Below are 25,832 nucleotides of genomic sequence, written 5' to 3' on the forward strand. Positions count from 1 at the left end.
GATCTGATTGATTTGCCTTTTTGTCCCAGACCAGACCTCCAGGAGCTTATAGACAGACTGAAGTCCCTTGGAGCAGACTATATCATCACAGAAGAGACATTGAGAAAACCAGAAATGAAAGAATTATTCAAGGTATAGGTGAGAATCCAACTTCCAGAAATCAGAGATGGTGAGGAGAAATGCAGCTTCTGCAGTGAACTGGATTATTCTGTTAAATGGCTGCTCTTCATTCATGACCATACCTCCTAGATGAGAGATGTAGCAGATGATAAGAGTTGACTGCTGAATGGCTTCTGTATTCAGCTCAGTGACATGGCTAAAGATCTCCCTTGCCACATTTAACATCTTAATTTAATCTGATCCATGTCATGTAACAGGAAGCTGGTGAAAGGGGTGTTTTAATGGGGAAGTGCTTAACACTTGTTTTTCTGTGAAACTGAAGACCCAGGCCAAACTCTGTCATCTTTTTACAAATTAATGAGATGAGGAGCTTTGGATGAGGATAGTCAGGGTCCTTGGGCACCAAGGATTTGCTGCAAAGGAGCAAAGAAAAAGTCATAGGGCTGCTTAATATCACCATGAAAATATATATACCAAGGGTGACCAGACTTATTCAATAGAAAAACCATATACAGTAAATGTCCTATGTTAGAGAGTTGCAAGCAGGCGCCCACAGGCAGTACCAGCAAGCCACAAAATAAACTCAAAGAGCCGCATGCAGGTCATCACAAGCCCTGGTTTGGCCACTCCTAATCTATCTGCTTGCTATAAGCAATAGGGGACCAATATAGCAATGTGCTTCCCTGCCCAAATAAACATCAAAGGAGATTATTATTCTTTATGGGCTACATTTTTATGCCCCCTTTCTGCCAAAACACTAAAAACTTTGCAGCTTAAAATTATAGTTTTAATTTCAGATGAGATACAAAATGACTCTGAAGGAAAGAAGAAAGTGAATATATTCAGGTGCCAGTTCGTTGATATTGTTGCATAGCGATGCTTCAACTTTTGCTATGGACTATAACACCCTTTTCTTTTATGAGACACACTGGTGGAGAGTAAAGGGAAAAATATAATTATGTTTGTCCTCCCTTCTTCCTCCACTCCACCCGCAACCCCCGCATTGCCTCTTACTGCTCTGTGTTAATGTTCCCTCTGCAGAGAAACGATTTAATGAGTCCTGGTAAAAGTTCTCAGTCCATGTAGATTCCAGTTATTCATATAGTCCCAACAAATTTCAAAAGCCTTATAGAATGAGGTGGTTTTGTCCCCATCTGTCCTGAGACTGTCTTGACAACTATTGGTTGAAAGTATGAATACTTGGACAATTCTGTGATTCTACTTGGCTGTGAATGAAGTAAAACTAATGGGGTTCAGATATGTTCATCTCCTTTTCATGTTACAAGAATCCAAAGCCTGAATGGCAGAGGTCTCTGAATAAAGCAAGACTTCTAAGCATTTTCTCATGAACAGAATGTGGATGAGGCAATGGAAGAGGCAACTTACTTCTATCAAATCTTGTGTTCTGCAGAAAATTCCTCAGCCTGTGTTAGCTTTGAATGGCGTAGGAGGGAAAAGTGCTACCGAGTTACTGCGTCATTTGCAGTAAGTTCAGCTGTTTGTTGGTTATTTGAATTGTGGGTGTCTAACAATAATAGCTTATTGTTTCATTGGATTGAATCCAGACTTAGTTATGCTTAGAGTTGACACTACAAAGTGAGGGCTGCAGGAAAGCCACGGCTCACTTCAGTCCCGTTGATTTCAATGGGTCTTTTCTAAGCATGACTATTTCTGTTGTGTATCTGTGTGTTTTGTATATTTGTATTGTGAATTGTCCTGGAATGTTTATGAAGGGAGGTAAAGAGTGCTTCCAGTAAATATAGTTAAATAAATACTATTGATTACTTACCGCTGGGGTTCAGCATGGTAGATTTGCAAAATTGTGCTTTGTGTTAGCATGTTTATATTTGCTGTTGAAAGAATAAGGTGGTGGGTGAATGGTGAATGTCAAAACTAGCTTCCCAGATTCCACCTCTTAGCATTACTGGTTGCATTTCAGTCACACACTGTGCCAAAGATTCAGCTGCGAAGAAATGAGGGCTGGAGAAGTTAGCCAAATGACCTAAAAAAGGAGGAAATTGGCCAATAAGGAAAGCTGTCTGAATTAAGAAAATAAGCTTGCCCTCCTGAACTGAGGAAGCCTGATAACTGTTTTAGCATTCTAACCTCATAGCTGACTCTCTTCGCTTAGGCATAAAGGGACTATGGTTACCTATGGTGGGATGTCAAAGCAGCCAGTCACAATCCCTGTGGTGAGTAGCCATGAAATTCCATCTTAATTTTCTTTCCACAGCCTGTGTTTGCACTTCTAGCTGTTTTTCCTGTCGAATTTGTCCACCAGCTCCCCCTTGTAACGAGCTGTCCTTCCTCTCATGCTGGTCTATGATGTGACCCAAAAGATCCTCTGAAAGAAAGTACATTGCAACCGTTGTGAATTGTCCTCTTCCTACCTATTTCTGCAGAGTGCACTGATCTTCAAGGATGTGAAGCTCCGTGGCTTTTGGATGACCCGTTGGAAGAAGGACAACAGCCACAGTAAGTGATGGTGTGTGCAGGGTTTTGGCATGGGCTGTGCATGTGGAAGTTCCAGGCTCAGCCCCTGGCATCACCACTTGCAGGCAATGTGGAAAACCTCAGCCTGACACCCTGGCGAGTCAGAGGCATTGATCAGCTTCCGCCAGACCTTCATGCATCTCTCGTGGCCATGTTCAGAGTCTTCTGTTACTGTCCAGATCATCAGTAACTCGAATAGAAATGTGTGTTTGTACATACAGTTATCCCAATGTGCATCTCACAAGATGCATTATCTAACTGGCTCTGCCTGCCCCTCAGCCAGCATTCAGCCTCCATTGCACCCAGTCGCCCCCCACCTTGCCCAACTCCAGTTACTTCAGGAAATGGGCCAACAGAGTGAACGGTCTCAAACTGGGAAAAATGCAAACAGTCTTTTGCAGAATTGCATAGCTGGCATTCTTCTTACAGACATAAAGGGGCTATGTTTTCCTGTAAGGAGATGGCAAATTCAAAAAGTGGAGCTGAAAGCCTGCCATGTGCCCTGCCTGCCCAGCGCAGTGCACAAAAGACGCAACTCAAGCGACTCTGAAAGGATAGTCAGAGTTCTTGTGTGTTGCTTGGACTGTGATAACACTCTTGAGCTGCCTATTTCTAGATAGAACCTATTTTAAAATAATGATTCTCTTATACAATTGTAGTTCAATCATTCTGAAAGAGAAGAGTTACTATCTATTCTTCTTCGGTCTCTGTGCGAGGGGCCTGTTGTTGGGAAGATGTTCATAGCTAAACCTATTCTGTTGGAGTTTTTTTTCCTTCTTTGTTTTTTTAATTATTTTCTTTTAATTGGTTTTTTCTTTTAATTTTTTATTTTCTTAAGATGAACAAATAGAAAATCATAAAACAAAACAACAATCACGAACAAAACAGCTAAAATAGACAAGTTTGCTAAGGGAATTCTATACAAATCCAACCAATACAATCAGCCCTCCAAATCAATCTATTCTCCTGTCTTTCTATGCTCCATGAGAGTTTAACAAAAAGGAAATAATTAATCTATACCACAACAGAGCCTTCAGTCAGGTCAAATCCTCTACTGCTTCCTTTCCTTTTCTAAACTCCTCAAATCCCACTAAACATACCAAGTACAGTAAAATTCTATTTCTCCTCTGACAATCTTCTGTCTGCACAATCTTCTGTCAACGTGGCCATCACAACATACTCCGCCAATCCGTTTCTCCATTCTTCCATTGTTGGGGACTCCGACGATATCCATCCAGAAGCAACTGCAATTCTTGTCATGATTTTCATATACCCAAATAACTCTAACATATTCTGTGAAAGGCTCCCTGAGACTATATTCAAAAAGCATATTCATTTTGACTCTAATATTCAGTCTAAGGAGCTTAAACAATTTCAGAAGCTAAACTCATTCTGGTAGAAGCCCCGCTGCTCCTTCAGTTTACTATATATAGGATGGACTCCTGCCATTTCCCCCAGTTCTTTTCTGACTGTTTTTTTGGGTGCCTATTCTGACTAACCACTGGGTGAACTCCTGTCCTTATGCCAGAGATTGACCTGGCAGGCTCAGAAAGACTGAATGGGCCAACCCCGATTGGAAATGTGGCACCTCGCCCTTACGGCCATTCAGCCGGTCACAGCGGCCCTGCCAGAGTACCCTTCAACTTCACAGGCAACTCCTGCTTCTCATCCTCCATCAGCCGCAGCTGGAGCTCCAACAAGTCCTTGTCTCCAGGTCCTGTGTCCCAGCCACCAGTTCCTGTCCTCCAGCCCCCCCCTGCCCACACCCATCCTGCTTCACCTTGGCCATCCAACTGGTCCTCATCCTTGGATCTGGCCAATTATGCATCTGCTATATCTTCATTCCCAGAAGACATCATTTTGGTACAGGGTCTGAATCACCCTCCAAAGACCTGGGAAGGGTCTCCAAACAGGCCCTCTGAATGATACACAGCAGCTCACCGAACTGCCAGTGGACCCAGTCTGTGACATCATCCGTATGTAGGACTCAGTGCTAGTGGCTGTGTTGTTCCTTTCCACATTCCTCCACTCCGTGAAGGAACCATGGAAGACACCAGCACAGCTGTAGTCGACATCGTGCCCTTTGGAGAACCTGTACCAGGTCCAGGAGAAGACACATTCCTGGTGTTTCATCTGCAGCTGAACTCGGTTATTGTTGGGTTGGCACGGGGTCAGGCACAGAAGAAACACACCATCCTGGTTGAGATGAAGACCATGGCAAGGAGGGTCTACACAGCAATGGAACTGGACCGCCACATGTCCAGCTACGAGGCAACCATGGTGTCTTCCTGGAGGAGGATTCCTCAGATGAAGAGAGACAGCACAGTGGGCCCCAGACACAGGGACTGTGGCTGCAGATGACTTCCCTGCTCTAAGGGAGCAGCCACATCCCTCTTGGGCAGTCCCTGGGGTTCCTCAAGAGCAAGAGCCAGGGCAGAGAGAAGTCACCCATTAGAAAGGAGGAGTGCATGGCTTCAACAAAAGTCCAGACAGGCTGAATGGGGAGTTTTCCGTGAAACACCACACTGACTTAATTAGTCAGCTTTGCTGACTTAGAGCTGACTATAAATGAGAGCAGACAGAACCTGTCCTTCATGGCAGATAGCAAGCATTGTTCTCCACATTCTCTCATTTTGTTAAAATTAATTGGTATCTGGATTTCTGGCCTGTTTACTGGACATTCTTTCAGAAACTCTGCCTGACTTGAAACTCCGGACACACACAAGAGCCATGGCTCTTGACCTGAACTGACAATTCTTAAGGTAACTCAGACACTGGGCATTTGTGGGGAGGGGCTCCAATTAAAACCAGTTTATCTAGGAAAACCTTCCTGATGACAGGCCCCACCTGGATGCAGAACCCATGTGTATGAAAGCATAGATGACCACTTGAAGAAATCAGTTACAGGTAAGCAAGCTGACCTTACGTGCTTTCTTCCATGCTTACAGATAAAGAGAAGCTAAAAGACATGATCGCAGATCTGTGCACCCTCGCTCGCAAGGGTCAACTCACTGCTCCAGCCTGCCAGGAGGTGCCTCTGATCGATTACCAAATTGCTGTGAAGGCTTCGATGAAGCCATTTGTGTCAGCTAAGCAGATCCTCCGCATGTAGAAGGTGTCCCATGGGAAAAGTGTATGCAGCTCGTTAAGGTGGATTTCCATTCCTGCTGTGGCTCGATTGCTTCCAGGACTAGAGAACCGAATTGCTACAAAGTCCCCTTCCCTGTGGCTCAGCAGATTGACTTCAGAAGGAAAACTGTGGTGGGGGACCGGGGGGGGGGGGGCAGCTGCAGACACTGAATGTACAAATAGGATCACAGTCAAATGATAATGATGTTGTGGGAGATTAAGAACTTTGTTTCTGCACAACCAGGGAATGCTTGTGAGTTTCAGTGCAAAAGGTGAGATGACAGACCACCTTTCACGACCTGCCTTGAGCCGTTCTGCATCCTGGCCACCTTTTCAGTAGAGAAGCTGCAGAAATGGTGCTCTGTGTGTGCACTCCGAATGCCCAGCGCCAACGCTCCCGTGACCTCCTCACCTCTTTTCTGATAATTTATTTATTTTATTTATTAAAACATTTTTATGCCGCCCCATTCGCCGAAGCCTCGGGGCGGCTTACAACAAAAAAATAAAATAACATTTTAAAATACATACAATAAAATACAAATATATAATATAAAACATACACTATAAAACAAGCCGCCCTGGCCAAATAAAATTCAATAATATTAACATTTAAAATACTGCTTAAATAAAAAGGTCTTCGCCTGGCGCCGAAAAACAAATAACGACGGCGCCAGGCGGACCTCTCTGGGGAGCGCATTCCATAACTTAGGCGCCACCGCAGAGAAAGCCCTCCTCCGAGTAACCACCCTCCTAACTTCTTCCATGGAGGGCTCCCGGAGAAGGGCCTCTCCCGCCGATCTCAGGGGGCGGCTGGGCATATAAGGATGTAAGCGCTCCTTCAGGTAACCAGGACCCAAGCCGTTTAGGGCTTTATAGGTCATAACCAACACCTTGAATTGGGCCCGGACTTCAATGGGAAGCCAGTGAAGCTGACGGAGAACTGGAGTCATGTGAACATAACGTCCAGTCCCCGTCAGCAGCCTGGCAGCTCTATTTTGGACCAATTGAAGTATCCGGACCGTCTTCAAGGGTAGCCCCACGTAGAGCGCGTTACAGAAGTCCAAACGGGAAGTCACCAACGCATGTGTCACTGTCGCAAGGCAGTCATTCTCCAGATAGGGGCGCAGCTGATGAATTAGCCGAAGCTGGAGGAAAGCGCTCCTCGCCACTGCTGTTACCTGAGCTTCCAGTGAAAGCTCTGGGTCGAGGAGCACTCCCAAGCTGCGGACCTTGTCCCTAAGAGGGAGTGCAACCCCATTCAGGACAAGGTTCAATTCACCCTCTCCGAAGCCCGATCCGCCAACCAACAGGACCTCCGTCTTGTCTGGATTGAGCTTCAGTTTATTGGCCCTCATCCAGCCCATTACCTCGGCCAGGCACCGGTTCAGCACAGCCACTGCCTCACCTGGATTGGTGGAAAACGAGAGGTAGAGCTGGGTATCATCAGCGTACTGATGGTTCCGCAGCCCACACCTCCTGATGACCTCTCCCAGCGGTTTCATGTATATGTTGAACAGCAAAGGGGACAAAATGGACCCCTGCGGTACTCCATGGCATAGCTGCCATGGTGCAGAGCCATAGTCCCCCAGCACCACCTTCTGGAACCGGCCATTGAGATAGGAGCGGAACCACTGCAAAGCAGTGCCTCCAACCCCCAATCCCGCAAGCCTATCCAGAAGGATACCATGGTCGATGGTATCGAAAGCCGCTGAGAGGTCCAGCAGAACCAACAGGGACGCACTCCCCCTGTCCTTCTCCCTGCACAGGTCATCATACAGGGCGACCAAGGCAGATTCAGTACCGTACCCGGGTCTGAAGCCGGACTGCAATGGGTCCAGATAATCAGTTTCATCCAAGAGTGCTTGGAGTTGTCCCGCCACCACTCGTTCTAACACCTTGCCCAGAAACGGTATGTTGGCCACTGGTCTATAATTAGTGGCCATCTCTGGATCCAGTGACGCCTTCTTCAGGACCGGTCGGACTACCGCCTCCTTCAAAGGGGCAGGCACCCGACCCTCCCTCAGAGAAGCGTTAACCACTTCCAAGATCCAGGTTCCAATCCCGCGCTTGGAATCATTTATTAACCAAGACGGGCAAGGGTCCAAAAAGCAAGTGGTTGGACGTACTCGCCCAAGCACCTTGTCCACATCATCGGGCCGCAATAACTGAAATTCATCCAATAAATCTGGACCAGACGGCAGCGTTGGTGTCTCCTTTGAAACCTCTGAATCAATAGTGGTGTCCAGCTCGTGACGAATCTGAGCGATTTTCTCCCTGAAATGCCTGGCAAAGTCGTCACAGCGGGCCTTTGAGGGTGGAATCAGGTCTTCCTTTGGACCTGGACGGACCAGGCCTTGCACCACTCGAAAGAGCTCCGCCGGACGGCATTGTGAGGAGGCAATGGAAGCGGAAAAGAATCTCTTTTTTGCCGCCCTCACCGCCACAGCATAGGCCCGATAGTGGGCTCGTAAGTGTGTTCGGTCAGATTCATCTCGTGATTTCCTCCACCTACGCTCTAGTCGTCTCCCAACCTGCTTCATCGCCCTCAATTCAGGAGTATACCAAGGGGAAGAGCGGGCTCTGCCCGGTGGGAGAGGACGCTTAGGAGCGATCGTGTCTACAGCCCTGGTCATCTCCCCATTCCACAGTTCGACCAGAGCCTCGACAGGAGCACCCATCTTGTCAGCCGGAAACTCCCCCAGGGCCTTCAGGAATCCTTCTGGATCCATCCGGCTCCGGGGGCGGACCCACATAATCGGGTCCGCACCCTTACAGAGGGAGAAGTCGCTCTCGAGCATAAACCTCACCAGGAAGTGGTGAGCATAAACCTCACCAGGATAATAGAGGGCTTCCACATGGGGTGGAGGTATTTGGTGCTGGACATGGAAGTGGATCACTTTCCTAGCAGGCTTTCCCTCTTGTGCACAACTAATTTATATGTAGCAGCCTTCCCTGACCTGGTGCCCTCCAGTTGCTTTGGACTTCATCTTTCATTAGCTTTAGCTAGCATATCCAGGTTAGGAATCCAGGGAGTGCCAGGGTGGGGAAGGTGCTATCAGAAATCTGCATTTGGCTTTTTATTTTAATTTTTTGTAAAATTTAACAAAACAAATCTGCTTTTGCTATAAATTGGAGGGTTAAGGTACTACTATGTAATATTTCCCTCATGTTAGGCTTTTGATGTACAGACTATAAAAACATGTGAATTTTCTACGGGTCCTTCCCCTCCCATTAAACTCAAGGCCACTTCCTGCCCTACAAGAGTACTCTGACCAATCAGAGTCACTATTGTGACTGTAAATCATCATACTGTACGCGTTCAGTTCACATAACCTGCTCCCGAATAGATACTCAGGCATTCCTCCGCATGCTTCAAGCATGCATCTGTCACAGCAATGCTTGCTGTCAAGCAAGATATGCCTAAATAAACTGGATGTAATTAAAATGGAGATGATTTAATGCCATAAGCTGTCATGTGCAGGGCAGATCTGGCAGGCGCTCCCAGGGACCGTGAGGCTCATCTGGTCGGCCACTTACTGGCTTATCACACCTTTTAATGTAGAATATTTGTCTGTTAGGAGTGGGTTACCTACCATGATGAAGCTGTATTCAGCCCAGGGTTTTTCCCTGAAGTAGCCAGCTTTCAGGTGAGTTTCCAGGTGGCTGTTGTGGGGAGTTCTGTGGGTTGAGGGAGAACCTTGCCAGACCAGATGCAGCCTGCGGGCCTCCAGAGCCCTCTTTCCATTCTGTGTATAATGCACAGAAAGGAAGGGTTTCGAATTGGTTATTCATACAAGATGGCTGTAACTGAAATAAGGGCAAATTGTATTTGACTGCAGACCTGTTCTCGCAGAACCATGTAATGGCCATTGAAATGCCAATAATTTTCATTTCCAATAAAAATTCTCTGGCTCTGATCAGTGATGGTGTTTTTGCTTGGGCTTAGTAATAAGATACGGCACTCTTGAAGCCATTCGGTTCCATAGTGTTGCTGTATGAGCCTCGAATACATTTCATGGTTCTGCTTTCATCATTTGTGTGGTGCTTTTAGGCATTGGATGCAAATCGTGTGACGAGTGGGGGCACATGCACACAATGTAACCTGCTGTACTCATCCTTGACAAAGATACCGGCGCATGAGTTCATTGTAATGAGAGGGTCGATCAATCCCACGCAGATTGGATTCCACATTCAGGCCCACAGAGAAATTTGGCCTTTAATTGAGTGACAAATTAATTTAATTGTCCTAGAAAAATTAGCTATAATTTCTGTAACCCAACAAGTATTCATTGATGGATCAGTCAATTTCATCATCCTACAGTACTTAGAGGCTTGTCTAGCTGTAAATATAAGAACAAGAAAGGGAGGCATGTTCACCTCTGTCATCTCTGAGCCCTCTGTCTTTTGAGCCACCATCTCTTAAGACGGTGAAGTATATCAAGTATGATTCCTTGAAGTATTTTTGTTCTGCTCATCAGCCAAAAAGACTCCCAGAGCAGCTTACATACAACCAGTACAACAGGACAGTCCCTGCCAGCAGGCTTACAATCTAAAACTCAGAGTGTAAGAAAAGAGGGGTGGAGGAAGGAAGAGGGAGGAAGTAAGTCTTTCAATAAAGCTGATGGAATGGGGCTGCTTCTCCCTCTCCTCTCCCTCAGGAAGGCCCCCTGGAATAGGAGGTACCCAGGCTGTAGCAGGCAACACCCTAGCTGCATCCTTCCTTTTCTCACACTGGAAAGAGGGACTGTTCCAGGATGGTGTTTGCTATATGGGGTGAGGGTGCAGCGTCATAATGAGTGCTGAATACTATAAATACTTTTGAAAATCTGCCTGCTGAATCAGTAGATCTAACAAACCAGTTCAAGGCAGCAGTCACAATCTCACGTGCAGATAGAAACCAATCCAACAGCAACGCTTAGAGTTGTAGGACTTTGGTCTAAAGATGCATAGGACTGTGACCTCAATCCTGCAGCTGTAATTTGTCTACTATGCACTCTTCCATCCTTTCTCTTTCAAATTTGCAATGTATGGCTGTGAAAGTTGGACCATAAGGAAGGCTGAGCAGCAAAGAATTGAGGCCTTTGAATTGCGGTGCTGGAGGAGACTCCTGCGAGTCCCTTGGACCGCAAGGCGATCAAACCGGTCAGTCCTAGAGGAGACCAACCCTGACTGCTCTTTAGAAGGCCAGATACTGAAGATGAAACTCAAATACTTTGGCCACCTAATGAGAAGGAAGGACTCCCTGGAGAAAAGCCTAATGCTGGGAACAATAGATGGCAAAAGAAGGAGGGGACGGCAGAGGATGAGGTGGCTGGATGGAGTCACTGAAGCAGTTGGTGTGAGCTTGGATGGACTCCGGGGGATGGGGGAGGACAGGAGAGCCTGGAGGAATGTTGTCCGTGGGGTCATGATGGGTTGGGCACAACTTTGTGACTAAAACTCTTTCAAGTAGAATGTAAGATACTGCCTTTTATCTATACAACAATCTTAGCCAACTAACTCGGGATTGCCTGCTTTGACCGGGGGGGGGGGGGGGGGGTCTTCAGCAAAGTAGTGTCCTGTCCAATCCTTTTAGCTACCAAGCCCAAGAATTGATGCCTGGGAGCCCACACACAGACCCACTACTCTACCACTGAAGTTCGGCTTCTTTCTCAAGAGGAGAGATTACCAATACCAGGTTGTCCAGTATACATGATGAGCTGGAAGTAGCACTTTACTTAAAAGGATAGTGCGTGCCTCAATTTTTTTCCTGCCTGGAGAGTTTGCAGTCTGCTTTCTCTTACTGCTGATAATGGAAGAACTTTCCTCTGTCAATTCAGCAGGTGAGCTGAGGTGCTTGTGCTCTCATTCTGAGCTAAGGCTCAGCATACGCTCGAAAAAACTGCTCCTGCTAAGATAGTTGGCATCATGGCATGCAAGGTAAGTTAGAAGTTCTCCACTGCAGGTCATAAAAAAGAGACCACCAGCTGCAAAAAAGAAGACAAGTTAGTACACAAGTCTTAAGGCTAGCCTCCCCCTATCAGCCATCTTGGCTGGGGATGAAGGGACTTGCAGTCCAACACAGCTGGAGGGTGTGAGGTTGAGCAAAGCCTTTTTCCCTGGAAAAAAAGAAGCAGTTCTGCCCTTTCTTTTATTTAGACTCGTTTGCTCCTGGGGAGGAAAGCTATGGCAAATCTAGACAAGATACTAAAAAGCAGAGACATCAACCTTCTGACAAAACTGCATATAGTCAAGGCCATGGTTTTCCCAGTTGCAATGTATGGCTGCGAAAGTGAGACCATGAGGAAGGCTGAGCACCGAAGAATTGGGGCCTTTGAATTGTGGTGCTGGAGGAGACTCCTGCAAGTCCCTTGGACCGCAAGGCAATCAAGCCGGTCAGTCCCAGAGGAGACCAACCCTGACTGCTCTTTAGAAGGCCAGTTACTGAAGATGAAACTCAAGTACTTTGGCCACCTAATGAGAAGGAAGGACTCCCTGGAGAAGAGTCTAATGCTGGGAACAATGGATGGCAAAAGAAGAAGGGGACGGCAGAGAATGAGGTGGCTGGATGGAGTCACTGAAGCAGTCAGTGTGAGCTTAAGTGGACTCGGGATGGTGGAGGATAGGAACGCCTGGAGGAATGTTGTCCATGGGGTTGTGATGGGTCGGGCACGACTTCTCGACTAACAACAACAAATTATCACAAAGCGATCGCTCTTTGGCTTGCTTCATGGCGGCATCAAGAGGCCAAATCAGAGGGGTTGCAACAAACACTTCAGGCTCTCTCCAGAAAATGAAGAGAAGTGGTAGGCCCCGCAAGTGTCCTTCCTGTACCAGTAGCCTGGACTGTGAGTTTCCAGTGATGCAAATTGGGATGACGTGGAATATTCCAGTAATCGTGCCACTCTTCTTAATAAGAGTGATTTTGTTTTTGCTGACCTTGCCGAAAAAAAGAAAAACTTACCAAGTGCCAACCACCATTGCCAAACCAGAGGAAATTCTTTCATCACTGGGGGAAAAAAATCAGAAAAGTTTGAAATAGCACAGCTATGCTGCAAGGGTTACTTGTTAATAAGGAAGCTCCACGAGCGGACTGGCACATGTGAGTGTTTCATCGTCTTTTCTGCTCGTGTATTAGAGGACCCAAGGCACACTCTGGAACTGTGCTTTGCTCTGCTGGCAAAAATGGCCATCTTTGAGATGGGCGGTGGGAGGAATTGCACGGTTGTGTGATGACCACACAATGTACTTCTAAGCAGCAGAGCTGAACATTGTATGGAGAAGGGCAGAAGATCTTGCAAGGGATCTGATCCAATTCTAATTTAGACCAGGACCACCTGAATTACTTGCCAAAAGAAAAGAAAACCTCCCCCACAAGCGTGTTTTTGGCAGACTCAACACTGTGGCTTGGTTTTTAGTTAGGCCTCCTGTACCTGATGGTGGAGCTTTTGGATGTATGGGACGTGAACATAAGAATAGTCCCACTGGATCAGACCGAAGGTCCATTTAGGGAGGTTCCTCTTTCCCCCAGTAGCTAATTGGCTTCCTCCTTCACAAGTCCATGCACCCTTTCATCCCTGTGGGGGGTTTTCATCAAAAAATCTATTCCCCAGTGTTGCAATTTGCTCCCAAAGGTGCTGTTTCCTGCCGTGGGGGGGTGTTATATGGGGCAATTAGGCACAGCGGGGAGGAAGAACTCTGAATCAGGTAATACTGGGAGCAGGGCAAAGGGACCGTTCCAATTCCTGGTTTAGTGGAGCCCTTGGGCAAGATGATTGTGATAGCCCCATTTTTTTCCTCAGCACTATTAATGTTGCCTCTCCGTCTGGCTCCAGTGCACAACAGCTCCCATAAAGAGAGGAAGAGGCAGGGCCCGGTAGCTCCATGGATTGGCAGTGGGGGCCTTGGCAGATACCCAAAGGTGCTGACCTCCAGCATTTACCCTGCAGCCACCAAGGATTGGCGTCCACTGGCTCCAGCTTCTCTCCTTGCCTTCCAGGGGGGCCGAAATCCTTTCACATGCTGACTGGGCTACTGAAGCGAGTGGCTAGTGCACTGTTCAGGCATGGCAGATCCAATCAGCCTGGCTCATCTTATCATGTGCAAGTCCATCCATCTTCCTGCAACTGCCCCCCATTCCTTGCTTGACTCATCAATCATCTCTTAATTTGCCCATCTTCTTGTACCCATTCACCTCAATCTTGGAGCACAGAGGATCGCCTCCCTTTAAATTGTGAGCCGAAGGGAGGGAGGGAGGGAGGGAGGGAGAGCAAGCAGTGCTTTTGCAACTGAAGCAGCTGCCATTTATCATGCTCCAGCCAGTGCAAACACAAATCATGCCCATGTTGGAGACTGATACCAGGTCCCTAATCAGAAACTACACGGCAAGTGGGCTTGGAAAAAACACGGTCCTTTCCACTCAAGCCCGAGTGTTGGCCACCTCAGCCCCATTTAGCAGAATTGCTTCGTTTATGAATAAGCAATTAGTCTTTCCACAACCCCCCACCTGCCAGCAACCTGAAGGAGGGGCGACTGTAGCTCTCAAAGGGGGGGTGGGGGGGGGCAACGACATAAGTGATGGGTCTCTCTTGTTCTGGTCCATTAGCACCAGTGGGCTGCAGATGGCGATGCCTGTCTTTGCAGCAGTGGCATTACAAGAGAGATGGAAACGGCTTTCCTGTTATCATTGGTTCCAAGATGGGCAGAAAGGAAGAATGGTTCCACATGGCCCTGGGATTAATGGGACAGAACAACAGCGGAGGCAGAGGGAGCAGAAGCAGCTGCAAAAGCAATTGAAAGCTGTTTCAGAGCAACTTTTTCTTCCATGGTAATGTTCATATTTGCTTTAAAGCTGTTTCTGATTTTGAGCTGTCTGGATCATTAGGTTGTGTTCTGGAGTGGGGGAGGTGGTGGCATTCAGTGGCTGTGGGGAGAAGGGGCAGGGCTGGTTGAATCGTCCTGGTGGATCATTCCCTAGCTGTGCCACATCAGCAAAGGCAGGCAGTGTTAAATACTTCCCTAGAGGAGAGGAGCAAAACCTCAGCCAAATCTAGCTTATCTGGGTCCTAATCAGCTACTCCCACACTTCCCAAAGACCTGATCCCTATCCCTGATCATTGATTGCTTGGTATTTTCACATTTTTTGTTCCATGTTCACAAAGGATGAAGAAATGCCTCTTTGTTACTGGCAGTTTTAATCCAAAGGAAGCTGGGTTTTGGCCCTGTCGTCTTTGCCTTTGTTCCCACCCAGCACTGGTCTAGTGTGCATACTTGGTTTAGCATTGTTTGTCCATCTATGGGAGAATGCATTCCTGGTTTTGTGCCAGCCTGTGGCCAAGGAATTCAGCTAATATGTCAAGAGTTCAGCTTTCTCCAGAGGGTGGGTTCTCAGCACTCATGGAAACCATGCTGGAGGGGTGCTGTGTATACCTGGAGCTCTCTGGGACGCATCGGCAGGCATGTCTGTGTGCACAGCTGATGAACCTTGAATAAAATAATTCATGTAGCAATCCTGTACCTAAAATAGCCGGCACCTGTGTATTCTGTTGCCCACTCTGCCACCCCCTTTCGGGGTAGGAAGGCATCTTGTTTACGACTTCATAGATCTGAGCGCATCCACTTCCAGTGTCTCCAAGTTCTTGTGCACCTTCAGGGACAAATACTGCCCTGCTTCTGCACAGCATCAGACAATGGGAAGATACTCGCTGTGTAGCCAGCAAGGTATGTCCAGGATATGCAGAAAGCAGAGCTCCAGATGTTTTGGACTTCAGTTCCTAGAAGTCTCTGCCAAAATGGGCAAAGTTCAGAAATGCTGGGAGTTAAAATCCAAAACATGTAGGGCTCTACCTTCTGACCACCTGGGGTTCAAGAAATCAGTTTTTGTTTCCTAAATTCATTCATTTTCAGTGCTACAGAACAACATTCACTTTGGTGCTTCTGAGTAGCTGCTGTCTTCATTTCCCAAACACTGGATTTTTCCAGGGCATTTCATACATCAAAAGCAGCACCCTGCACCCCGGAATATTGCAGTATGCAGGGGATTCTAGGAAAAGAAAATCTGGACTGCCAGTGCAAGTCACCAGTGAATTCTACGCTTGCTCTGCTGGCAAGGAATTCATCACCAAATGACTCGTAATGGTGGTTTTTCTCACAAAATAAATACATGCCTTAATGATCATACAGGTTGGCCACTTGCCGAGAGTCCGAGACATGGGCCGCAGAATAATAGGCATGAGCACTAGGACCCGGGCACCTAAGCCAGGGTCCAAACATCAGTCCTAGCCAAGTCCAGTAACCCAACATCAGAGCCAGGAGTAGCAGAGGCACAAGACAAAGTACAGTCCACAAGCCACTCATGTAGTCAACGCAAGCAGGAGCAGGAGACTGGGGCAGGAACTTAGCAACAACCAGGAAGCAAGACACACCACAGCAAGTCAGGGAAGCCCCATTGCTGCTGCAGCTTCTGGAGGGAAGAGCCAGTTCCGACATCGCTCTTCCTCCAGAGAGGGTGTGCATGATGGTCCTGGCAGCTGCAATAGACTGTGGGAATATGCCTAACTACCAGGGCCGTTATTCCTGCACTCATCCAGCAGGTGGAGCCCTGAGGCTGCCTCAGATCCTGACACCACCATGAGAAGTGCAGGATCTTGCTGTTAACCTATAAAGTCCCAGCTTCTTGGGACCAGGATAACAAGCAGATAGCATTCCAGACTTGCATGTTAATTAAGAGGAGGTCCTGCTGGTGGTGCTGTGGCCAGCAGACTGCCATCTCACAGCGGTCAGGAAGCAGGCCTTCTTTGTGGTGGCACCCAATTTATGAAATAGTTTCCCCATTTCCATTAGGGGGCACCAACTGAATTGTACTCCAAGCATCAAAGACCCATTTCTTTACCCAGGCCTTCTCTGACAGAATGTGCCCCCAATCTTTCTGTTATTATGGTGTGCTTTGAATTGGTTTGAATGCTTTTATTCACATTTTAGACTAATGCCTTAGCAATGTGTGGGCTTTAATTGTAGCTTAACATATACTACAACTCGTTTTGTTGACTCCTTGAGAGATATGCTCAAATATCTTAGCTGTATGTAAATCAGTCAAATCGTAAATCAATATGTACATAAGGAATTTGTTTTGTAGCCGATGAAAACTGAGTGGTGCGGAGGATGGAACGATGGTACGGCAGCAAATGATGGGCTTACGGTGAAAACACATCACAGGAGGCGAGGACAACCGGGGAGCTAATGCATGGTTGTTCCTGCTTTTTGTTCAGCCGGAGTCTGTGCTGCAGTGCCCAGAGGCGCCCGTGTGCCAGAGACACGCTTCTCGGCCCCCAGCACGCTCCCTGTTTTTTTTTCCATCCTTGCACAGTTTGCTCTGCTACAAATCAAGGGCTGCCCTCCAAAGCCATCTTTCTCCTTAGGAGCAACATTCCCAGGTACTTAGCTTCTTGGGCAAGCTGCTTTCTTTTCATCTCACTGTTCCCCTTCTGGGAAATGAATGTTTCGCGACCGAAATAGCTCCTAAAGGGTAGCTGTTTTGTGAGGGCATCCTTTGCTTCGATGTTGGGAGATTGCACCCTCCCGAATCAGACACCCTTCTGTGTAAACAAGCATTTAAATTGGGGGCCTTTCTACAAAGCTTTCTCAGGCTGTGCCCGCTCTCTCCCCAGCGTGTTGCTTTCAAAAATTCCCTGATGCTTCTCAGCAAGCACAACTCATTCAGCTGAATCCAGGAGTTCCTTCATGTTGTTGTGTCCATGATGCTCTATTGAGCTTCCAGAATTTTGCCCAAACCCAAAAATGTGGGGGAGGGCTTCCCGCCTAAAGTCCTCAACTGCAGAAGTTTCTGGAACTGCGTGTGACGTGCAAGGACCACAAAGAAAAATGTCAAGAGAGTATTTGGCTGTGAGGCGCTTTTACCAGACTTCTGCCAAGCAGCAATGCAGTTGACCCATGGATACTGGTCAGGCACTACAAACTGGATGTCCGGACCTGAGAAGATCACACTGTTGCCCAAGCAGCCCTTCAAAGCTGCAGTGATGACACTTCACCCTCCTCCAGAAAGTCGGTTTCTGACGCGTGTGTACGAGTATGTGTGATGCACAGGGACCACAAAGAAGAAAGACAGGTGGCTTAGCTAGATTGTGGCTCAAGTGGTCATCAGCGCATTGAGTCTGTGCGCTCGAGTTCCATGTTGGTACCGATGTCATCTGTGGCACCGGTGTTGAGGTCTGCCACAACTTTGACACCAAGGCTTCCTCTTGGTTCCAAGGCCACCCCAGGTGGTCTTGGGGGAATGGGTGGGAACTTGCTATGGTCCTATATGCCAGGATGGTGAAAGAGCCACAATTTCTCAGCTATAGGTGCTTCCCAGGTTGAGGTTCCATGTGGGTGCAAAGCCCAGACGTGTGAAGCCTCAGATGAAAACTTGAGGAACTACATTATAAATAAGCAATCTGTCTTTGCAGGGCAGGTTACAATAGAGCAGGGCAATGAGGGGACTGTTTGTTCCGTATAAAAGCCACCTGTCGGCATCATGGTCTCTGGGCAGCCATTACAATATTGCAGCCCACATTACAACCTTTTCTGGGTGGACATTGCTCCAATGAGCAAGTATTTCAGCCTGTTAAAATCTAAACTGGAGATTAGCCTGTCCATGAAGATGGCTGTTGGGAGCATTTGCCTTTTCTGGCTTAAAGATCCCTCCCATTTGGTGTGACTGGCTTGAACTCACCTGCACAGGTCAGCAGGACATGGGCCAAGGTGACGGTGATGGCGTAATCCCAGATCCACCATCTCAACAGCAGGGCAAAGAGGAGGCCACTAATGAAAAAGGTGATCTCCATGGCAAGTACATTTGCTAGGGAAGTGGGAGAAGGAACGAATGTTTAAATGAGGCAGAGTCAAGAAAGAGCGTATATGCAATATATATACAAATTAGAGTATTAGATCTCATTAGTCCCCGCCCCCCCCCATCTGTGAAAGACTGGCGCATGCATGCCCTTAGGAAACAGGGCAGTGGGCAAATTGAACTTCCAGGAGATTATATAATTAGGTAACATTTCTGTCTCTGACAATCCATTAACAATCTTGGCTGCTCCGCTGGGACATTTAGCTTGACATTTTCTGCACCAGGATGGGAAGTTGTTGTTTTTTTTCCGTCAAGAGCATTTGAGGGGCAGAGCCCAAGTGTCCAGGGGTGGGGCCACTATTGCTGCCTTCCCCTTTTGGCTTTCTTCCCAAGCAGTGGGCTGCTAGAAAGAGGACAAGTTTGTGCGACCAGCTGCTTTTTATGGCTCGAAAAGGGCTTTTGGAATTGGGCTAGGAGGTTCCAGAGGTTCCTCCCGCAACCCCCAACCCCCATCACCGCCCCATCTTTGCTGGCTAGGAGGAGCTATCCAGGACATTGAATGAGAGTGATTTTAGGGTTCCACATCTGCCTGCAAAGCAAGCGCTGTATCGCTCCGCCATGGCTCTTCCTCCATATCTGGTTGGAAATAGTGTAAAGTGTACTTTCGACTTATAAGCTACCCCAATGTGGAGGCCGCTAGACTTCAGCTCCCATCAGCCCCAGTCCTTGGCTGGGGGTGGTAGGAATTATAGTCCAAAACATGCGGAAGACACCAAACTGGGGAGGCTGCTCTAGGCAGCATTCACTCCTTTTTAGTTTAGCAGATTTTTCATTCCTCTGTGCCTCCCAAACCTCCTCAGCCAAGAAAAGGGCAGCTTTTTCTTTATGAGCTTTAAAAAAATTCTCTCCGGAAAGTCTGCTCACCCAGATAGCTGGAATTTGAGAAAGATGGCTCTGTTTTAAATCCAAAAGGGATCAGCATGCCAAAGGAATTGATCCTAGAAAGAAGAGAGTAGAACCTGACGTTAAAATGACCACAGAGGTCCCACTCATGGGTTTCTCCACCCGGATTCCCGTTCCCCTTCCAGTGAGCTTCCAGGATGCTTGACAACCCCGTCTTGGTGCATCCGTGCAAAGGCCTGTGTAGGACGGCTGTCTCCCAATCCACTTGCTTCGCATCACGCACAATTTGGGGCACCAGGAGCAGGCCTCCCCTGATTTGCCCTTTCTAAACGGAAAGGGTCCAACGTTGCAAGCCTTCCTCACAGCAGAGGAATCCTCTGCTTAAACTTAAACAGGGAAGAGGGCTGCCACTCTCCATAAGCTCCAGCAGTCACCTCATCTTCTGCTTAAGCTTGCACAGATCTTCCCCTGGGTGCTCTTTTCTGCATCTTCTCCAGCTCTACCATATCTATCTGGAATTGCAGAGACCAGAACTGTATACAAAGCATAGACAACCTGCCTGCGGGCCAAAATCTGCCCCTACACACCTTCTCCTAATTTTTATTTTTTAAAACAGTTTTCTATTCTTTAACCAGCAACTCCAGTTGCGCCAAAGCCAGCAGAGAACCTCTGATTGTTGGCCTCTAATTCTCCCTCATTCTCCCTCTGGACAGGTCCCTTGTTCATTTGATGAGCCATGCCTACCCGTGGTGTCGATTTAATGTTCATGCCCTAAACAGTTTTCCAAATGTTGCCCACAGACCCCAAAGGTCGCTGGCCCCCGTTGCAGACACACTTCTTGGTATGGTTGCACCTTAAATTTATACAAAGGCATAATGGTATTGGCAGTTTCATCGTTCAATTCTTTTCCTAATGATCCCTAACATGCAATTTGCCTTTTGTACTGCTGCAGAGCACTGGTTCATTGTGCATTTAATGTGTCATATAGTTTGGCCCTTTGCAGGTGGCCTTAGGAAAGTCTCTCTCTTAGCTTCTGCAAATCCACTGGCAGGAGTGGAAATTTGCAGTGACTTATGCTAGCAGGTTTTGTAAACAAAGAAGGTAATCTAGTGAAACACACTAAATACTTCAGTGCCCTGATCATTTCCATGTTTACTCAAAAATAAGTCCCACTACTAAACTCACCAGTAGTTGCATATGAAGGATTACTTATTTTAGGATTGTCTGTTGTTTTGATTGATTTTATTCATATCCCTTCCTTTTATCAGCATTTATTTCATTGCTGTGCTGCCCAATGGCTGAACCTCGGAGTGGTTTACAAACATTCACAAAAGCAATACAAAAATGCCATAAAATCTTATCCAAAATGCAAACTTTTTCAGCCAAAAAAAAAGCTTAGAATGCAGTGAAACACTTCCAGGATGGGCCATCTCCTTGAGGCCCTGAATATCCCTCTATGTCTTTAAAGGCCTGGTATGAAGAGCTGTCTTAACCTGGTGCCAAAAAGATGAAAAGATGGAGATGGGTGGACCTCAGTGTGGAGATCATTTTATAAATGAGGGGCCACTACAGAGAAACCCCTCCCTCTTCTCACCCTGCAGGCTTTCCATTAAGTTGGCACTCAGAGAAGGACCCTGAATGTTGAATGTAATTCCCAGGTAGATTGTAGTGGGGAGAGGAGCTCCATCAGGTACTGTAGACCTAAACCATATAAGCCTTTATTGGCTAAAACCAGCACTTTGAATTGAGCTCAGAAGCTACTGTATACATTAGCAAACTTTCACAGAATCTGCACAGCTTGAAAAATGTTGGCCTGCTCCAGCACCCATACTCGGATTTATCTGAATCCATTGTGAATTCCTCTGACATCCCTACTCCAAACTGCAACATTTTGTTATAGGCACCATTTGTTTCATGCTATTGTGATTTATCATCATTTCAGCCCATGTACACAGTCTGTGTATTGCATTTCTTTCCTTGCCACCAAGTTTGTCAGGCAGAGCAACCCTGTAACCTTGAAAATTTAGTCTGCTCCTCCCTGGACAGTCCGAATGTGCAAAATTATTACAGATCACTGCTGCCTTGCCAGACTAGGCAGTTAACCAAGAGCAGGGCTCCAGCTGGGGAATCATAAATCCATCTATCATGGGTGGATTATTGTTCCAATCCTAAATATATTTACTTGAGAGTTAGTCTCATTCATCTCAGTGGCCTTGCATTTCCGAGTTCAGGGGTTTAGGAACACATTCTTAAAAGGTGAAAGTCTCATGAGATTTTCTGGATTGCCCCACTTCAGATTGTGGAGAGGAAGGCATGGCTTTTTCAAACACAGCCTGTAAGCTAGAGTTTGCATGAGTCAGGCAGTGGTCCTGCTTACAAAGGAATAATTGAAGGGATGGGGCAGAGGCAGGGCAGATTCCACTTGCTGCTTCATTGGTTGACTGAATATCATTTTTTTAAACATCTGGAAAAATGGCTTTTGTTAAGAGGTCTTCAGAACAGATCCCAGGAACAGGCTGTCAGGGGTACCTTGTAATAGCAGAGAAGTAAGAAGAAATTAAAATAAATGGCCAACATTGCAATTAGCTACCATGCCGGAACCATTGCTGCACAGTAGAGTGGAAAAGGACATTCCCCGTGGGAACTCAAGTGGGAAGGCGGAACGCTCCTGGGAAACGCGCGCTGCAGCAGCTGCGGATAACATCTATGGTTCAAGGCAAGCGGCCTCACCTGAACGCTCCATAGCAAATGCTCCCGGTCATGTAATACACTGTGTAGAAAATGAGGAGACCCAGCAATGTATGAAGAATGATGACCTGGCAATAGAAGCAAGAGAAAGGAATGAAATGCCCCCCGAGGATCAGCACAGATCTGACATCTGCTGCATTGGTGTTTTCCATTTCTGCTGAGAAAGTTCGGCAATGCCTACCTCAGGGATGAGCGCTGGCCATTGTTTCCAGAAAACTTGGTACCGTGGTAGCTGGCAAAAAGAGTGAAGGGGAGATGGGCTGGAGGTGCCCATTAAGTACATCCTGACAGTTAGGACCCCTAGGCATGGAATGGGCTTCCACAGGAGGTGGTTGAAGCCCCATCAGTGAGGGTGTTCAAGGATAGGCTGGCCATGCATGTGGTACGCATGTCAGGAGCAGGAGCCAGCTGGAGCCGGGGGTCAGACTAGATGGCCTGGGAGACCCTGTCTGACTCACTCAGTTTCTATGTTTCTATTAAGACTGTTCCCAACCCTACAGAACTTAGGGGGTTTCTTGGACATGCAGACAGTTAGAAGTGGCCGTGTGCCCTCTTTTGCAGATGACAGCCCTGTATTTGGAGGGCTGCCAGAAGCCCTTCTTCTGCTTGAAGTGTCCACTGCTTTATGGGCTTTCTGCCTTTCAGAGAAGCAGATAATAAATAAATACATTGCAGCTTAAACATAGGAGACCCTAAGAACTGTTTCCAGCTGAAAAATAAGAGCCCCTACGTACTGTTGGCCTTCAGCACTTACTGTCCGAAGAGGCATGCACATGGGTCATCTGGCCAGGCCCTGTCTGTCAAGATGATGATGATGATGATGATGATGATGATGATGATGATGATAACATTTCTATTTCTATATTTCTAAGATGTACAGGCATTTCTCAATGTGCAGCTCAACATAGCCTAGGCACACGTATGCACACCCTTTCCCTCGTTTTGCAGTGGAGCATTTCCTCTGCTTTGGGAAATGGACCTGCAAGGGAGGAGGAGGTCGGGCTCTGATATGGGGAAGGCTGGAGATGGGGGCTTGCTTGGCATTTGCCAGGAGCGGGACACAGGTAACTTTTAGGAGAACTGGAGGGGTACCAGGTTAGGGAACTATAGTTTCCATGCTGCTTCCAAGGGAGCAATGCTCCGAGGCATTGTAGGGAAATTAAGTGGGCTTGTTGCAAGAGCCTAATGTGGCTTGGTGCCCTGCCGGCGGGTGGAACACGTGGTGGGCAGGACAGGCATCTGGGAGAGGCTTTGCCAGCTGCCCAGACAGCACCAGTCACAGCGGATTGGCTCCCTTTCCAGCACCTCTGTCTATAAAAGTTCACATCTACTTCCGAGAATCCACAGACTGGGGCGTCTAACACAAAACAGTTTTGTTGCTATAATTCACAGTTGTGGCACCCCATCTATGGAAATGACTTCCCAGAGAGATTCATCAAGTGCCATCCTTGTACATATCCCGGTATCAGGATAAGATGTTTTTATTTAAGGAGCATTTTAATTGTTGATTATTTTAATTGTAATTTGATTTTCATTATATTTTAATGTAAATTTTAGTTTTCTTAATTATGACATTTGAGATAATTCCAATCTGTTGTTAAACTATTATTTGGTGTTCCTGCTATGGTGCTATGTTATATTATTTGGTTTTAACTGTCTAAATTGTGCTTAACTGTGTTATATATGATGTTTTATGTTGTTGTTTTATTATGTAAGCCACCTCTATTATGTAGAGAGCCATGTGGTTACAAGACGGTACACAAAGTGTCATATAAATATTTTCTTTAAACTCTTTAAAAAAAAACAACCCTGCCTACAGAGGTGCAGAAAAAATTGATCAAAGTCAACCAGTAAATACACATACTCGTATTTTGTCCAGTGAAAAGCACCGAGGCTGAAGGAGAAGCAATTGGCACGCAGCCAGCTAAGGCAAAATTATTCTCCCACTGTGCTGGAGAATCCACATTTTAGCACCAGCAATCCTTCTACAAGCCCCCAAGGAGCAGGTGGCACGCTGGCTCTCTGCTTGACTGCCAAGTCCGCCTGCCACTGGTTTCATCCCTGACTCGGCTTTGCTTCCCATCCACAGAGGATGTCTAACCCCTGAGGACTTTACCTTGACGGTTGATGCATGGTTGCCTTGCAAGATCATGGGTAGGTAAGCTTCATAACAGCGAAGGAAATATTTCATGGAGCGCAGTCAAAGCCTGCACAAGACAGCTAGAGATTAAGACATCAGCTGCCTGCCAGAGGCCAAGATAAGGGTCAGCAAAGGAGAGCGTGGGGGAAGGGAGAAGGGAAGACGCCTGCGTCAGTTCCTCGACTGGCAAAGCCGGGTGGAATATCAGCTTTTGAAGGGGTAGATGGTGGCATCCCAGCAGTGATTCGCACAGGCTCCTGCAGCTGTCGCCAGATGCAGCTGGTGCTATTTCAACAGCTTTGACAAAATTCTTCTAAATTGGCTAAACCTGCTTCTTGGCTATCCAGTGTTACAGATCACATCCCACTATGGGGGGGATGGCTAAAATGCCTGGAATAACATTCGAAACAACCTTATGGAATGGAAGTGTAGCCTGAATTGTTGAAAATGAAATCATCCCACAGAGATAAATGCAAGGTAAGGTTCTCCTTGGAAGCGCGTGCAAAATCAAAGGTGCAGGCAACCGGTGGCTTGGAAGCAGCACCTGTGAAAAAGATCTCAGGACTGCCATCGCTTATGAGCAGAATACAAGTCTGCAGCATGATGCTCCCGGAAAAATGCAAAATGCAATTGTAGGTTGCACTACTAGAACTATTTCCCCCAAATGCCAAGAAATAGCTCCACTTTATTCTATCCTAAATAAACCTCATCTGGAAAACTGTCCAGATCTAAGCAATTCAGTTTAAGGAGGACAGCAACTGAAGATATTAAAAACAAGCACTATAAGGAAAGATTGTAGGAATTGGATGCATGGGGCATGAAGAAGAAAAGATTGAAGTGGACATGGCTGCATTCTTTGAATACGTGAAGGGTCGCCACATAGAAGAGGGCAAAGCTTCTTCTCCGTGGCCCCAAAAGGCAGAACTGAATGTTCTATAAACTTCCTGGCAATAAGAGTTGTTTGGCAGCTGGACCTGTTGCCTGAAAGTGGATGTTTCTCCTTTGCTGAAGGGCCACAAGCAGTAACCGGTCAGGCCGCCCCCACGTCTGTGGTTCTTTGAGCCTGCTCTGGAATAGGCCTGCTTCAGTCACTCAGGTTTTGAAGGCAACCATGCAACACCTTCATCAAATTGTTGTCGTCCTGTGTTTCCCCCCTGCTGCTTCTGTGCTTTCTCAGGCCATAGAAAATCTGAATTTACAATGAAAAAAAGAAAATCCACCTGGTACATTGCTACCAGGTGGATATCACATTAGTACTATTTGCCCTTTTTGGCAGGAGAATGTGGCTTTAATGTGTAGAATCATGCTTCTATCACATGCTGCCCTTCTAGGTTGTTTCTTCCTCTTCCTCTGGTCAGTGCCCTTTTACTCCTATTTCTACTGAAAACAAAACTAGAGGGTTTTTTTAACATGAAGTAATAGTCTAATAATATTGAATTTGTTTTTTAAAAGCACTGGGGTTCAATTTTTATA

General features: G+C 46.9%; 2 protein-coding genes across 6 annotated transcripts in view; one reads left to right on the forward strand and one right to left on the reverse strand.

Moving 5' to 3' along the window:
• The window catches only part of MECR (mitochondrial trans-2-enoyl-CoA reductase), an 18,036-nt gene extending 11,759 nt beyond the window's left edge, over window positions 1-6,277 (forward strand). The window contains exons 5-9 of the mRNA XM_044435272.1: window positions 19-132; window positions 1,532-1,605; window positions 2,252-2,312; window positions 2,523-2,595; window positions 5,562-6,277. Coding sequence (XP_044291207.1) covers window positions 19-132; window positions 1,532-1,605; window positions 2,252-2,312; window positions 2,523-2,595; window positions 5,562-5,725 — 486 coding nt within the window. The 3' untranslated portion in view covers window positions 5,726-6,277. The remainder of the gene's footprint in view (window positions 1-18; window positions 133-1,531; window positions 1,606-2,251; window positions 2,313-2,522; window positions 2,596-5,561) is intronic.
• A 5,146-nt stretch (window positions 6,278-11,423) lies between these two features.
• On the reverse strand, window positions 11,424-24,430 carry LOC123026079 (transmembrane protein 244-like). 5 transcript variants are annotated; one of them, XM_044435323.1, is made up of 6 exons: window positions 22,401-22,525; window positions 22,202-22,287; window positions 19,493-19,566; window positions 18,452-18,577; window positions 12,686-12,730; window positions 11,424-11,708 (listed from the first exon to the last, which is right to left on the reverse strand). In XM_044435323.1, exons 1-6 carry the CDS (start codon window positions 22,500-22,502, stop codon window positions 11,587-11,589), a joined length of 555 nt encoding a protein of 184 aa, XP_044291258.1. In that variant the 5' UTR covers window positions 22,503-22,525; the 3' UTR covers window positions 11,424-11,586. The 5 variants fall into 5 exon arrangements, with proteins under 5 accessions (XP_044291258.1, XP_044291259.1, XP_044291257.1 ...); XM_044435324.1 differs by lacking the exon at window positions 12,686-12,730; XM_044435322.1 differs by lacking the exons at window positions 11,424-11,708; window positions 22,401-22,525 and adding an exon at window positions 24,336-24,430 and having other exon boundaries at window positions 12,392-12,730.
• Between the last annotated feature and the right edge of the window lie 1,402 nt (window positions 24,431-25,832).

The sequence above is a fragment of the Varanus komodoensis genome, unplaced genomic scaffold (genome assembly GCF_004798865.1).
Source record: "Varanus komodoensis strain SLA01 unplaced genomic scaffold, ASM479886v1 scaffold29_1, whole genome shotgun sequence".
Lineage (NCBI taxonomy): Eukaryota > Metazoa > Chordata > Lepidosauria > Squamata > Varanidae > Varanus > Varanus komodoensis.

Excerpts from the sequence above, each read along its gene's own strand:
- LOC123026079 (XM_044435321.1), bottom strand. The coding sequence starts at position 22,502 with ATGTACTTAATGGGCACCTCCAGCCCATCTCCCCTTCACTCTTTTTGC. Across the intron at positions 19,567-22,201 it reads ATTTGCTATGGAGCGTTCAG|GATCAATTCCTTTGGCATGC; the intron begins GTGAGGCCGCTT and ends TCTTCTTTCTAG. Across the intron at positions 12,731-18,451 it reads TGTCCTGCTGACCTGTGCAG|TGATGAAAGAATTTCCTCTG; the intron begins GTGAGTTCAAGC and ends TTTTTCCCCCAG.